General features: G+C 44.7%; 1 protein-coding gene across 1 annotated transcript in view; it reads right to left on the reverse strand.

The window, feature by feature from the left end:
• Positions 1-15,892, reverse strand: part of LASP1 (LIM and SH3 protein 1) — a 152,673-nt gene that overhangs the window by 17,822 nt on the left and 118,959 nt on the right. Inside the window, exon 4 of the mRNA XM_089657328.1 lies at positions 8,156-8,263. Coding sequence (XP_089513454.1) covers positions 8,156-8,263 — 108 coding nt within the window. The remainder of the gene's footprint in view (positions 1-8,155; positions 8,264-15,892) is intronic.

Consider the following 15,892-nt stretch of genomic DNA (forward strand, 5'->3'; position numbering starts at 1 on the left):
CCCACACATCCCCAGTGGCGCCCTCTTCGCCCACACATCCCCAGTGGCGCCCTCTTCGCCCACACATCCCCAGTGGCGCCCACACATCCCCAGTGGCGCCCACTTCTCCCCAGTGGCGCCCACTTCTCCCCAGTGGCGCCCACTTCTCCCCAGTGGCGCCCACTTCTCCCCAGTGGCGCCCACTTCTCCCCAGTGGCGCCCTCTTCTCCCACTTATGCCCAATGGCGCCCTCTTCTCCCACTTCTCCCCAATGGCGCCCACTTCTCCCCAATGGCGCCCACTTCTCCCCAATGGCGCCCACTTCTCCCCAATGGCGCCCACTTCTCCCACTTATCCCCAATGGCGCCCACTTCTCCCACTTATCCCCAATGGCGCCCACTTCTCCCACTTATCCCCAATGTCGCCCTCTTCTCCCACTTATCCCCAATGGCGCCCACTTATCCCCAATGGCGCCCTCTTCGCCCACTTATCCCCAATGTCGCCCACTTATCCCCAATGTCGCCCACTTATCCCACTTGCACACCGAGGATCACCAATATGGGTCCAAAGGTTTTAATAAACCATCACATAGTTACAGCAAGGCAACGTTTCGGAGTCTCGCAGGACCCCTTCATCAGGCATGTGACCACATGCCTGATGAAGGGGTCCTGCGAGACTCCGAAACGTTGCCTAGCGGTAACTATGTGATGGTTTATTAAAACCTTTGGACCCATATTGGTGATCCTCGGTGTGCTGGTGACATTTTTTCCTTGCTGATTTTGTTCGGTTCCAGCCGACGGTCACTGCAGCACCCACTTATACACACAGCCATTTTTAATGCAGGAACGTGTGCGTTTGGATTATACACTTGCATTGTCTTCTCCCACTTATCCGCAATGTCGCCCTCTTCTTCCACTTATTCCCAATGTTGCAATCTTCTCCCACTTATCCGCAATGTCGCCCTCCTCTCCCACTTATCCCCAATGTCACCCTTCTCTCCTCCACTTATCCAAAATCTCCACCTTCTCCCACTAATCACCAATGTCCCAACTCTACCCACCACTTATTCCTAATGCCCCCCCCCTCACTTATCTAAAAAATGTCCCCTTCTCTTCCATTTATCCCCAATGTTCCTCCTCTACCCCCACTAATCCCCAATGTCCCTCTCTCCTCACCCTCACTTATCCCAAAGGCCCCCTGCTCCTTCACTTATCCCAATGTTTCTCCTCTAATCCCCAATGTCCCCCCTCTCCACTTATCCCCAATGTTCCTCCTCTCCCTTCACTGATCCCTCAATGCCCCCCCCCACTTATCCCCAGTGCTCCTCCCCTCCCTCCACTAATCCCCAAAGTCCTCCCTCTCACTAATCCCCAATGTCCGCCCTCCTCTTCCACCTATCCCAAAATGTCCCCTTCTCCCACTTCTCTCCGTCGTCACCCTCTTCTCCCACTTCTCCCTGTCGTCACCCTCTTCTCCCTGATGTTGCTCCTCTCCCTCTACTGATCCTCAATGTCACCCCTCTCCCCCAAATTAGAAATTAGCACATTTCCCCCTTCCCCTATTTAGCACCAAATGCCTCATTAACTTGGTACCAATGTTATCTCTTATCACCCCTTAGTACTAATGTACTCTCCACTTAACATTGCACTCCTACTGTAAGTTGTAGCTGCTATTCTGCAGCAGCTACTCTGATACTCTGTAGGTGAGGAAGAGAGGATTTGGGAGTGCGAGGAGGGCTCTGCCCTAGAAGGGGGATTGTAAACTGGCCTGTGAGATATGCATTCCTGTGCTCTTCACTCTGTACGCAGTGCATTCCTGAACCCCACACGCAGTGCACTCCTGGTATTTAACTATGCTCCATTATGACCCTCCCAGTGTTAGGCAGTGGTGTGGTGAGGGCATGATTGAGTTCCTGCACCATTTCTCCAAGAAAAAAAAAAGCCCTGGTGGGCTGTCCCGTCCCAAGGGACACTTGATCAACTGGCTCAAAACCATAACCACTCTGTCCGCCTCTATGATATAGGAAGCAATGAGCATACATCACTACCGATTTCCCTGGCACCATTTTTAAAAATGGAAAGCATTTGATCACCTGGTCTTGGTGTGATCAAATGCTTTTAAGGGCAGAGGAGGGATCTGGAGTCTTACTGACCCCAGATCTCTCCATAAAGGAGTACCTGTTACCTCCTATTGCTGCCACAAGGGATGTTTAAACTAAATATATCACGACTGGGGGTTCTAGGAAATTTTCTGCAAAAACTAAAAAACATTAAAAGTTTAAGTTACCATAAAGCCCCTTTTAGTTTTTAAAAGCCCTAGACATTCCTAAAAGCACCTCTGCCTAATAAGAAACATCAACCCTTCATATTTTTCATGCTGGGGAATTTTTTTTTTTTTTTATCAGGACAAGTAGATAGTCATGAGGGACAAGTAGATTGGGACCCCACTGTAGTCCCTTGGACAAGTAGTTTTTTTTTTTCCACACCCCTGCAATAGTGATGACATATGCAGTGATAAATGCAGGTCTGTTTTAGAGTGATTTTACTTCTTGTTCAGAAATGTAAATACTTTGACATGCATGACCTGGACACAGGCTCACTTTAAAGCAAGCATAAAATAAACAGTAACTATAACGTGTATTCTGTAATGTGCTCACACTGTACGATTAGGTATTTTTTTAAATAATTTTGTAACTAAACATTTTTTATATATCTCAGTGTACAACACATGGGTCAAACACAAGGACCAAATCCGGCCCACTAAGCCCTTCCATGAGGCCCTTGAACCTCTCCTGCAGCTGTGGCGCCTCCCTTGTCTGCCCTGCACTGTCTCAGTAGTCAGCAGCAGCGAGGACAGAACTCCTACAGATCCTTCGCCTCTCTGAACTGCAGCATACCCTCATCTCCACTTCCCCTGGTCTCAGCAATCAAAAGACTCCGGCAGCTTACGCCATCCCTCCTCTGGTCCTCCTCCAGACCCTGCACTTTCTGCTTCTCAGCTCCACCCCCAGCTTCTTCCTGGCAGCAGCACAAAGTAAGGGGGGTACACTGATGTAGGGGAGGTTGGGAGACTTGACTTATGAGGGTGGAGTGCTCTATACATCAAGTCTTACAGATAGAACTGGCCCTTTGATGCCAGCCACAATGCTGATGTGGTCTGCAACGAAACGGAGTTTGACACCTCAGTGGAATATAATTTTTATACACAATTGTGGAGTCACTCTTTCAATGAAAAGTCAACTACAATCCTATAGGAAATCATTATTGAATTACTATGCACATACAGTGCCTTGAAGAAGTATTCATACCCCTTGAAATTTTCCACATTTTCTTATGTTACAACCAAAACGTAAATGTATTTTATTGGGATTTTATGTGATAGACCAACACAAAGTGGCACATAATTGTAAAGTGGAAGGAAAATGATAAATGGTTTTCAACATTTTTACAAATAAATATGTGAAAAGTGTGGCATGCATTTGTATTCAGCCCCCCTGAGTCAATACTTTGTAGGACCACCTTTCTCTGCAATTGCAGCTGCAAGTATTTTTGGGGCTGTCTCTACCAGCTTTGCACATCTAGAGTGACATTTTTGCCCATTACTCTTTATAAAATAGCTCAAGCTCTGTCAAATTGGATGGAGAGCGTCTGTGAACAGCAATTTTCAAGTCTTGCCACAGATTCGCAATTGGATTTAGGTCTGGACTTTGACTGGGCCATTTTAACACATGAATATGCTTTGGTCTAAACCATTCCATTGTAGCTCTGGCTGTATGTTTAGGGTCATTGCACTGCTGGAAGGTGAACCTTCGCCCCAGTCTCAAGTCTTTTGCAGACTCTTAACAGGTTTTCTTCTAATATTGCCCCGTATTTGACTCCATTCATCTTCCCATCAACTGTGACCAGCTTCACTGTCCCTGCTGAAGAAAAGCATCCCCACAACATGATGCTTCCACCACCATGTTTCATTAAACTCCAGACCCGTGAAAAATAAAACAAAAACATACCATAGTGCAACACCGGTTTAAAACCCTTTAGCAGTCACGTGACCTGTGACGTACCATGTTGGGCAGAGCCTAGTGATGTCACTTCCAGTCATGCTCAAAGTGGCACGAGTGATATGAGGAACCATTTTGATTGACTCCTACGATATGCTTTTGCTTCATTACTTTTGTGGGTGCCTTTTTTACTTGAATAAAGTTTTCATATTTTATGGGGTTGCACTATGATCTATTCCCTTTATCTTTGATCATATACACCTTAATTCCACTGGATATCTGAGAGCATGTTCCCTTAAAGGGCCAGAACTAATGAAGTAGCTGCTAAGGATCGGCAGTGGATCAGCAAAATCTGGTTTCATCCCTAAGCATGTATGACCTGGTCAGGGAAGAAGGTGAGTGCATGGTGCACCTACCCGGTGATGGGAAGCACCACAATATAGTCAGCATCGTGGAGTAATGCATATATGTTCAACATAATTCGTAGGTAACATATAATTTGTTTAATGTGAGTGGATATTGTAACACATTTAATTGTTGGTTATATAAAATTGTGTTGCACTATGGTATGTTTTTGTTTTATTTTGCACGGATCTTGAGTTTATAGAGCGGAAGGAACACGTCACGGATCAGAAATTTTGGGGACACATTCTCCTTATAAAGTGTGTTTATGGCCTATTATAATTTATAGGTCAATGGTCAAGGTGAGCAGGGAGTGGGGCCACAAGTCAAGCATGGTTCTGATTATTACTGGATATAATGAAACATATACTGGATTGGAGTTTTATTATCAGTTACATTTTTTGGACTGTCACTTTATGCTTTCAAAGCTTATGGTTCTATTTATGATGAGATAGTAAATGAAAAAAATGTGCGCTTTCTTACACATGTTTGCTGTGTCCCCCCATATGGCTTCTCCCAAACTGCATTTCTTATAACTTTCTTTCAACAGTGGCTTTCTTCTTGCCACTCTTCCATAAAGTCCAGATTTGTGGAATGCACAACTAATAGTTGTCCTGTGAACAGATTCTCCCACCTGAGCTGTGGATCTCTGCAGCTCCTCCAGAGTTACCATGGGCCTCTTGGCTGCTTCCCTGATTAATGCTCTCCTTGCCCGGCCTGTCAGTTTAGGTGGACGGCCATGTCTTGGTAGGTTTGCAGTTATGCCATACTCTTTCCATTTTCAGATGATGGATTGAACAGTGCTCCGTGAGATGTTCAAAGCTTGGGATATTTTTTTTTTTTTTTTTTTTTTTATAACCCAACCCTGCTTTAAACTTCTCCACAACTTTATCCTTGACCTATCTGGTGTGTTCCTTGGCCGTCATGATGCCGTTTGTTCACGAACAAACCTCTGAGGGCTTCACAGGACAGCTGTATTTATACTGAGATTAAGTTACACTCTATTTACCAATTAAGTGACTTCTGAAGGCAATTGGTTCCACTAGATTTTAGTTAAGGGTACCACACTAAAGTGGTCTGAATACAAATAAACACCACACTTTTCAGATATTTGTAAAAAATGTTGAAATTTATCATTTTCCTTCCACTTCACAATTATGTGCCACACTGTGTTGGTTTATCACATAAAATCCCAATAAAATACATTTTTCTGTTGTAACAAACTGCGGAAAATTTCAAGGGGTATGAATAAGTTTTCAAGGCACTGTATTTTTTATAAACCTATTCATTTTCTAAAAATTTAAAGACTGGCCATACATTATACAATTTTCTTGCAAAATTCTCTTTTAGAATTACCAAAACCATATAATAACAAACTTAAATAATTTCAATTTGCATGCAATCGGAAAATGACCAAGGAAATTGTATAATGTGTGACCAGCTTACCACTTGCCTGCTGGGCACTTATACCCCCTTCCTGCCCAGGTCAATTTTCAGCTTTCAGCACTGTTGCACTTTGAATAACAATTGTGTGGTCATGCAACACTGTATCCATATGAAATCTTTCTCATTTTTTTTCACACAAATAGAGCTTTCTTTTGGTGGTATTTAATCACCGCTGGGTGTTTTATTTTCTGCGCTATAAACAAAAAAAAAAAAGTTTTGTTTTATTATAAAATTTTGCAAACAGGTACATTTTTTCCTTCACTGATGCGCATTGATGAGGCTGCACTAATGAGCTGGCACTGATGGGCAGCACTGCTGGGCAGAGGTGGGTGGCACTGCTGGGCACTGATCACTTCTCTGGAAATTGCTGGTTATCGACAGTACTTTCCTCACACTGACAGTGTGAGGAAAGTGCAGCCGATAACCGGCAACTGTATTTACCTGGTGACCTGCTGTGTCATTGGACAGAGCTAATCAAGTGGTAAAAGGCCGCTGTGATTGGCTGTTTACCGTATCACATGATCAGCTGTGTACACAGATATCCCGGCACCACCGGGTGCGAGCCACTGGGGCCGTGTTCTGGAATGACATCCATAGACATCGTCCCAGAACTAGACAACCGCGCTGTAGCCGTCTTTCGGCTATAGCGCAGTAGGGAAGAGGTTAAGCAATTCACATTGCTTGTACGAAAAAAGATGCCAAAAAATCTACTGGTCTTCATTGTGATTGACAACTCTCTCAAGAGATTGCATAATCTTAATGTTGAATTAGTAATTTGCCACTCCGAGCACAAATAACTATGCTTAGCAGAAGGAAATTACAGGACAAGGGGTCTCATGAGGACCATAAGCATTTATAGAAGGAACTTCCTTGCACAAAAGTTTGATGCAAGGATACAAAATGAAACACTATGCACCAAGTCTGCATCCACCTAAATGATACCATGTTATGAGAGAAATATGCAGGCTTCTTAGTCACCTCCTTCTGAAAATTTTGGCTGTCTGGTTGTCTTCGGTTTTAATAATTGCTCAGTAATTGACCTGAAGGAATATGCAGGCAGCAAAGTATGAGCTTCTGATCTGCAAACATCTTCCAGTTAGCAACTCAAAATATTGAAGCCAGTATAGTATGACATCCAGGCAGCTGGTACTTTTTGAAGGAAGTCGGCAAAGCAGCCTCCTGTGAATAAAATCCTTTGAACGGCAAACTTTTCATGTTTGTAAAGTGTGTAAAAAAACTGTTTAAATTGAGTGAAGATGCAAAACATTCCTAGCTAAAAGTCATGCACACTATGCATGATATTTATTTGCCTGGAGTTCAATTTTAAAATGCTAGAACCATAATGGACAAGCTACCGGACTTATAGCCTATTCAGTGTAACTGGAACAACATTGCCTTGTTACAAAAGCCAGGGCTACATCTTGTATGTATCATACTGTACTCATGTACAAACAAGCTTGTACTAGACGCTGCATTGCTCTCCCAGCACACGCAGCAAAAAAACTAGTAATGACCTGTACTTCACACCAACTATGTCTGCAATATCTGTGGACATGGACACCTACTAGGATGGTGGACTCTGCAAAACAAAACACAAAAAAAAAAAAACAAAAAAAAAAAAAAACACACAATGTCTGTAGGGGAGAACATGGATGTGCCCGGTCACCGCGGTCCGTGGAGGGGATGTGCCCGGTCACCGCGGTCCGTGGAGGGGATGTGCCCGGTCACCGCGGTCCGTGGAGGGGATGTGCCCGGTCACCGCGGTCCGTGGAGGGGATGTGCCCGGTCACCGCGGTCCGTGGAGGGGATGTGCCCGGTCACCGCGGTCCGTGGAGGGGATGTGCCCGGTCACCGCGGTCCGTGGAGGGGATGTGCCCGGTCACCGCGGTCCGTGGAGGGGATGTGCCCGGTCACCGCGGTCCGTGGAGGGGATGTGCCCGGTCACCGCGGTCCGTGGAGGGGATGTGCCCGGTCACCGCGGTCCGTGGAGGGGATGTGCCCGGTCACCGCGGTCCGTGGAGGGGATGTGCCCGGTCACCGCGGTCCGTGGAGGGGATGTGCCCGGTCACCACGGTCCGTGGAGGGGATGTGCCCGGTCACCACGGTCCGTGGAGGGGATGTGCCCGGTCACCACGGTCCGTGGAGGGGATGTGCCCGGTCACCACGGTCCGTGGAGGGGATGTGCCCGGTCACCACGGTCCGTGGAGGGGAAAAAAAAATAGGGAGTTGCAAACTAGCTCTAAAAGGATGTTGGGTAGGATAATCTAGTTTTCAAAACAACTGATCTCTTCGTTTACTTTCACTATTTTTAGTGGGATGAAAAACACTTACATTACTGATTTGATCTTGTGTCTTCTTAATTCTCTGAAGTTCAGGTGTATCAGCTACCACACTGAATCCCTTGCCCTTATTCTTTTCAAAGTCTTCCTTGTAACGAATCTAAATAAAAGACATCATAATAGTATTTAATACTTCTTACAACAAACACAGAATTTAAAGAAAGAAAAAAAACACAACAACTTCAAGGTTAGCATGATATATTAATTTCCACAATGTATTTCAGAAATTATTAATCTGCACTATCTTGACATTTGTAAAGTTATTTTGTGAAGATCCCCACATATTTACTTACTGGAATTCTGTGACATATTCATTAGGCCTTGTTGCTAGACACTACTGTGTCACAGAACTGAGAGGGCCCACATTCTGAACTACAGAGGTGCTGAGATGAGGAGTTTCAGGAGGCGGAGTCAGGACAGGAATCATGGCTTGTAGGCAGCATGTAATTATATGCAGTTTCTAGAAACTGAAGGTAAACAGCAGAGGAGAAGCTGCAAAACATGCAGAAAATCCAGAAAAATGTGGAAGGATGTCCAGCTGACAGGCAGCACTCATAACATGAAAGGAGATTTTTCAAGTACGCTTACGGTCCTTTCACATGGGCCATCTGCCTGTCTGTTTCTCACCCATCCGTTGACAGATGAAAAACGGACAGCAATGCATTGCTATGGGCAAACGGAAGACCATCTCTGAGGGAAGAGGTACCAGGCCAAATGTCATCGGAGTGACTTGTTAAAGAGGGCTTCTAAATTCTGATAAGTCACCCCCCCAAAACCAGGGGCCAGGGTTGCCCTCATTTACATGGGGAAAATAAGATTTGAAACAAATTTACAAGTCCCGTCAACCACCGTGGCAGATGGCTTGCAGATCTCACTGACTTGTGAGGGCGCTAGTGAGCGTTCTTGTAGTTCAATGACACTTCCCACAGTTTACAAACAGAAAGCCGGTACAGGCTGAAAGCTGTAGCAAGCAAGAGCCTGAAAATGCACCTATGATCCACTGATTGTGAGAACAAAACAAAACTTTTTTTACCTACAAAAACATGTGCATTTATTATTTTTTGTAAAATGTGAAGTTATCTTTTAAGAGTTTAGCTCATTTTATAATGGTCTTAGACATTAAGGCGGAGGTTAAAACAGGCCTAATCAAAGTATTTGCAACGGTGTACAAAGAACTGGTAACCGATTCCCTTATTCATTCAGTTATTTGAAGGAAGAAACTGAAATTAGTCACCTTGTTTAATCAGGAGAGGTCTAATCAGGAGAGATCACTTTGTTTAAACTGGAGAGGTCTACTGATAATTTTTTCTAAATTCCAGAGCAAATAGTTAAACATAAAACACTTTGTTATGACAGAGGTCTTGCTAGTGCCTTTCCCCTCCTCAGATAAAACGTCACAAAAGAAATGGAGAGGAAAAAAAAAAAAAAGAACACATTTGACTGCTTTTGATTAGAAGAACCAAAAGTAAAGTGTGAGGGGTAAGAATTCTCCATTTATAAAGCTCAAGTTTAGGTAGGGTCAACTTTCACATAGTTACATTGGCCTAGCTTGGACCAGTGTAAGCTCCCATGTACACAGGACTTTTCTAAACGATGGAAACTGATTGCTGGAAAACGAGGTTAAAAAATGCCTGTTTAGCCGCGTTTGCATAATGCATTTATGCGTGTTTGCGTTTAGAAGCGCTTTTTAATGATAAGCACAGAAGACCCTCCCAAATGCCCAGAATGCATTGAAAAGTGGTAAATTATTAACTATTTCAGACTGTTTCATAGAAATACAGAGAGTAGAAGCAGAGACAGCAGTACATGTTGAGATAGTTAGGTGCGAGTTGCTCATTAACATTTCTTTTGTTTCCAACAGTGGGAAAGGTGTCTGGTGGAGTGAGTCATTAAGGCCACCTGGCAGGGGGTCTTCCTGAGGAATTTGAGGTGTGAATGGGCATGAACATATCTTTTGTTCCAAAGGTGGGAGAGGTCTGAGGTGTAAATTGGCCATTTTGATGTGTGACAAGCTTGGAAGGAACATCCTGTGGTAAGTGTTTTGTCCATCTGAGCACCTTGAAAACTCTTTGCATTCATTTTTCATGATGAAAAAAGGCTCTGGGCAGCATTGGGATCTGGAAGAGTTTAAAAAAAAAAATGTTCAAACACAAAACACTTCTAAACACGATTTGCCGCGTTTAGAAGCATTTTACGTTTGAAACGCTGATAAAATCAACATCTGAACGCAAGTTTGTTCCGTTAAAAAAAACGACTAAACTCAACTGCCTGTAAATGAAGATGTGTACATGAACATTAGGGTGAGTTCAGGGGCTGCTGAAAAACATGCTGAACAGCTCCTAAACGTGAGTTTAGCAGCTGCAGTGTACATGAGCCCTAAGTATTCATGTGTCATACCTGTGGGATACTGGGGAAAGTCGAAGATCACTTTAGTAGGCACTACTATTACAGTGATCTCCACTATTTTATAGGTCCCGTGCAGAGTGGCTGCCCTGATGAATTCTTAACACAGGAGGTCGCTCACTCGACATTAGCACCTTTCAGAGAACTCTCTTCATTTTCTCAATTAATGCAGGGTGCTCTCTGATTGGACGGGGTGGAGATTGTGAAATCATTGCCCTCCCCCTCCACCTCATCCAATCAGAGAACACTTTGTATCCACTGAGAAAATGGAGAGTTCTCTGAAAGGTGCCAAAGCGTTCTCTGATTGGATGAGGTGGAGAGGGAGGGCAATGATTTCCCAATCTCCACCCCGTGGAATCAGAGAGCACCCTGCATTAATTGAGAAAATGAAGAGAGTTCTCTGAATGGTGCCCATGCCAAGCGAGCGACTTCTTGTGCTCACAATGCAGCAGGGCAACTGTTCAAAGCAATTTGGCAACCTGGAGGCTTTCTGTACACAGCTCTTGTACAGAACTTCTCCAGATGTCACTGATTTTCACAGAACTCTGCACCAAGATACAAGTTAGATATTAGGCTTACGATGCAACAAAAACAATTTTTGATGAAATACTCTCAAAGGGTTAATTACTTGTAAAGGGAAGCATTAACACTGCAAGTTCATCAGCTGATTATTAATGAAAATGTCACTCCCATTCAAATTCATTCTGCACACTACAAACCGGTATCTGTTTAACCACCTCCCGCCCACCATATAAGGTAATGACGGGCGCAAGGCGTTTCTCTTGTTCTGGGAGGACGTCCTCCCATTCTAACCGTGCATGCACGGCTCCGGGAATGCGCAGCACGGTGATCGGTGGTTCACTGCGTCAGTGGTGCGCCAGCAGATCACCGATCCAACGTGTCGGTGGTGCACTGTGCCCCACGGACACAGCGGATCACCGATCAATGGAAAGAGCCGAAGATATTGGCTCAGTCATGTGATCAGCTGTGTTCAATCACAGCTGATCACATGTAAAATAGGGAAATGTCGGTTATCAGCATTTCTCTCGCTGACAGCTCGAGAGGAGAGGAGAGCCGGTAATCGGCATTCCTCAGACGGGACATCTACACTGATCATCAGGGCACTGATGATCAGTGTGCCCTGATGATCAGTGTAGCCTTAGCAGTGCCACCTGTCACTGTACATCAGTGACAGCTGTCAGTGCTCATCCATGCCACCTGTCAGTGCCCATCAGTGCCACATCAATGCCACATATCAGTGCCCATCTGAGCTGCCTTTCAGTGCCACCTATCAATGCCAGTCAGTGCCACCTATCAGTGCTGCCAGTGCCGCCTATCAGTGCCAGTCAGTGCCGCCTATCAGTGCCATGAGTTGTGCCGCCTATCAGTGCCCATCAGTGATGCCTGTCAATGCCACCTACCAGTGCGTCCTCATCAGTGCCACCTATTAGCGTCCAACAGTGCAGCCTATCAGTGCCCATCACTGCAGCCTCATTAGCGCACATCAGTGAAGGAGAAAAATCACTTATTTACAAAATGTTATAACAAAAACTAAGAAAAACGGGGTTTTTTTTTTTATTTTTTAGTGGTTTTTGGTTTGTTTAGCAAAAAATAAAAAAAACTCAGGAGGTGATTAAATACCACCAAAAGAAAGCTGTCTCAAAAAAATGATAAAAATTTCATATGGGTACAGTGTTGCATGATCGCGCAATTGTCATTCAAAGTGTGACAGTGCTGAAAGCTGAAAATTGGCCTGGGCAGGAAGGGGGTATAAGTGCTCTGTAGGCTAGTGGTTAAATCGGAAACTGGTAGCAATCTGCAACAATATTTTTTTTTTAAAAAGTAACTCCAACTTTCGTGGGGGAAAAAAAAAGTGAAAAATAATAGAACACATACAATTGCAGCACAAGCCACATTGCTATTGAATGTTATTAAAAGTTACATTTCCTTTTCAATCTGCAGCACTGTAATATTCTGCAAAATGCAACGCAACATGGCAACCTAGAGGTTTGTACATAAACTATATACAGAACGTCCCCCCCCAGACATGTCATTTCCGGTTTGTGTGATTGGATCACTGATTTTCCCAGAAGTCTGCACCAAGATATCAGAAGACGTCAGATTTTGAGCATCCCCTGCAACAACAATGTCATCTTTGGTGACATACTCCCAAAAGGGAAATCATGTCTAAAAAGGGAAGCAGACCCTGCCACTTTCTCTGAGCCCTGCAGGTACAGCAGCTGATTGAAAATTATGAAACCACTCCCATACAGATTTACTCAGCACATGGACACAAACAGCCACTTCTTCAGAATAGCAAAAGGTAGGAATTTGCAACAAAGTTTATCAAGATCCTTGAAATGTATATAGATCACCCAGAGGGGAATGTTTTTCCCCTCAACAAAAGCAAAGTTACACTTTATGCCACTTTGTTTTTGCAAATGTACGTCCAGCATACTGTATTTCAGCATTGTGGCATAACCAAAAACTGCTACAAAAACTGTAGCTGTTGACTTTTAATAAACATACACTCACCTGTCCCAGGGTCCAGTGATGTGCTTACCCGCGCCATCCCTTCACTCCCTCTTCTCTCCCCAGCGCTGGCATATCAACTGTGGGCACCAGGCTGTGACAGCTTGCTGCTTCACAGCCGGGTGCCCACTGCGCATGTTCGAGTCGTGCTGGGCATCCTAATTTGGCAGTCTTCTGAGACCTGAGAAGTGTCACAGAAGACTGCGGAAGGAAGGAAGAGGGCTGAACATCCGGCTCACTTCACCGCTGCGAACTGAGACGGAAGTGGTAGTGAGTACATATCAAAACCAGAAATTCGCTCCCCCCAAAAAAGTGCTAAATATGGCAGTGAAGGGGGAGGGGAAGCAAACAAGAAGAGCACATTTCTGGCAGTTACAAAAAAAGCTTTTATTGCAGAAAAGACATACAAAGTCACTGAGTGGCTTCAAAACTCCTCTTCTGGGGTCCCCTGCAGGCACTCCTGGCCCCTCCTCTTCTCAGTGCGCCACCTATGGCATTTCAGCTTTACTAAACCCAGTGCACACAATAACAAAAGAAACTGCATGTGTACAGTGGGGACCACTGCTTTGCGGAAGGGTGCAGGTATGGCGCATACAACCTCTTAAAAGCATTTGCTTCTACTGTAGATCTTAAGACAGAAATAGGAGAGATTTGGCTGTCTGCAACAGCAATAGGTTAACACTTTTTATAAATACATTGGAAAGTCAGATTTACACTCAACAATGTGATTTTAACCATTTGCTGCCCGCCCTATGGCCGAATGGCGGGCAGCAAATGTCATCAGCGTTCCGAGTGGATGCCATATGGCATCCTCCCGCACATGTGCAGATTGCGCTCCTGCAGATCGGCGCGATCTGTCACCGGCCGTGTACCTCGGACACGGCCGATGACAGATCTGAGTATCGGCCCCATTGCCGGTACCATGTGACCTGCTGTGACCAATCACAGCAGGTCACATGACAGTTGTATACAATGGATGGCTTAATTCATGCCATCCATTGTATACTAGTGTCTAGCTGTGAATGGTCACAGCTAATCACATACACATGTCATGTGATTAGCTGTGGCCAAATCACAGCTAAGCACAAAAAAAAAAAAAAAAAAAAAAAAAACAAACCCTGAATGAATCAATGTTATTCAGGTAAATGCTTGCTTATAGCAAAGTAATTCTTTGCTATAAGCAAATTGTGTAAAAAAAAATAAAAATTATTGATCACTTCCCCAAAGTAGTACAAATGTTACTATGATAACATTGTACTACTTTGGTCATAGTGAAATATGAAAACAAAATCTTAAAAAAAAAAAAAATTTATAAAAAAAAAATATTTTTTTTTCCATACTGTCACCAGTCAGTGTCCCTGATCACCGCCATGCCAGTTATATGATGACGCTGTACTGCACTGGTGACAATATGTAAAAAAAAATAGTGAAACTAACTTTTTCATTTTTTCATTTTCTGAAAAATTATGACAAAAAAAAACAAAAAAAAACACAACTTCAAAAAACTCGCCATGCCTCTTATGAAGTACGTCGGACTGTCTACTTTGCAAAAAGGGGTCATTTGGTGGATATCTGTACTGTTCTGACATTCTTGGACCTCAAGAAATTAGATTGGCTGTCAGTACTTCAGGATTGATCAATATTCAGATCTATACCGATAACCGGCATTTCCCTGTTTACATGTGATCAGCTGTGATTGGACACAGCTGATCACATGACCGAGCCGACATCTTCGGCTCTGTCCGTGGATCGGTGATCCGCTGTGTCCTAGGGAGCTCCGGGAGCCGCACATGCGCAGTTAGAATGGGAGGACATCATATGACATCCTCCCAGAACGAAAGAACCGCCTTGAGTCCGTCATTTTACTATATGGCGGGCGGGAGGCAGTTAAAGCTAGTTTTTTTTCTCTCAACATAACGTTGAAGTAAAGGACAAAATTCTAGCCACCGAAAAGGAACACGGATGGGCACCTGCAGTCTTGCACCACGATGTGTATGCCTTCCAAGTAAAACGGTAAATCTTCCTAGAAGCAGACTTTTCCGCTTTCACTATGGTAGGGATCACCAACCTGGCTTTCAATAGCCAAGCCGTCAAAGTCATAGATAGTAAAGCATGGTGGAAAATCAGCCCTGGAGACAGGAAATCTGCTCAGGAATGTCCGCGACCTGCCGCACCATGTTGGCATACCAGCGGGTCCAATCTGGAGCCACCAGAATCCCTTTGGACTCCCAGAGCAGTAAGCGGGGTAGGAGCATGAAACACATAAGGTGACAATACTGGCTCCGCAAAGCCACCAAGGTGTCTGTTGCATCTGCTAAGGGGACCCCTCGCCCCTGGCCATGAATGATGGCCCATTACTGTTGAAGGTTGACGCTAGAAGGTCCATGTCTGGAGTGCCCCTCCGTACGAAGTCCATCCAAATGCAGAGACCACTCTCCTTGATCCATTTTCTGAGGTAGTCCACCTGCCAATTGCCCACGCCTGGAATGTGCACGGCGGAGAGTGCCGGCACGTGGTGTGCAGTCCACCAGAGAATGCAGGAAGCCTCCAGCGCAGCTGCTACACTCTTTGCTTCACCTTGGTGGTTGACATAGGCCCCCATTATGGCATTGTCCAACTGAATCTGGTACCCACCTCCGAAGATGCTCTGTCCACTGCTCCAGGCATAGCCTGATCAGCCAAAGTTCCAGGACATTGATCGGCAATCAGGACTGCTCAAGCGTCCACCGACCCTGGGCCAAGCTCAACCCCAGAACACCCCTTAGCTGAACAGGCCAGTGTCCATCTTGACCAC

Source organism: Staurois parvus, unplaced genomic scaffold, assembly GCF_062004578.1.
Source record: "Staurois parvus isolate SC_StPar_1 unplaced genomic scaffold, SC_StPar_1.0 ptg000983l, whole genome shotgun sequence".
NCBI classification, from domain to species: domain Eukaryota; kingdom Metazoa; phylum Chordata; class Amphibia; order Anura; family Ranidae; genus Staurois; species Staurois parvus.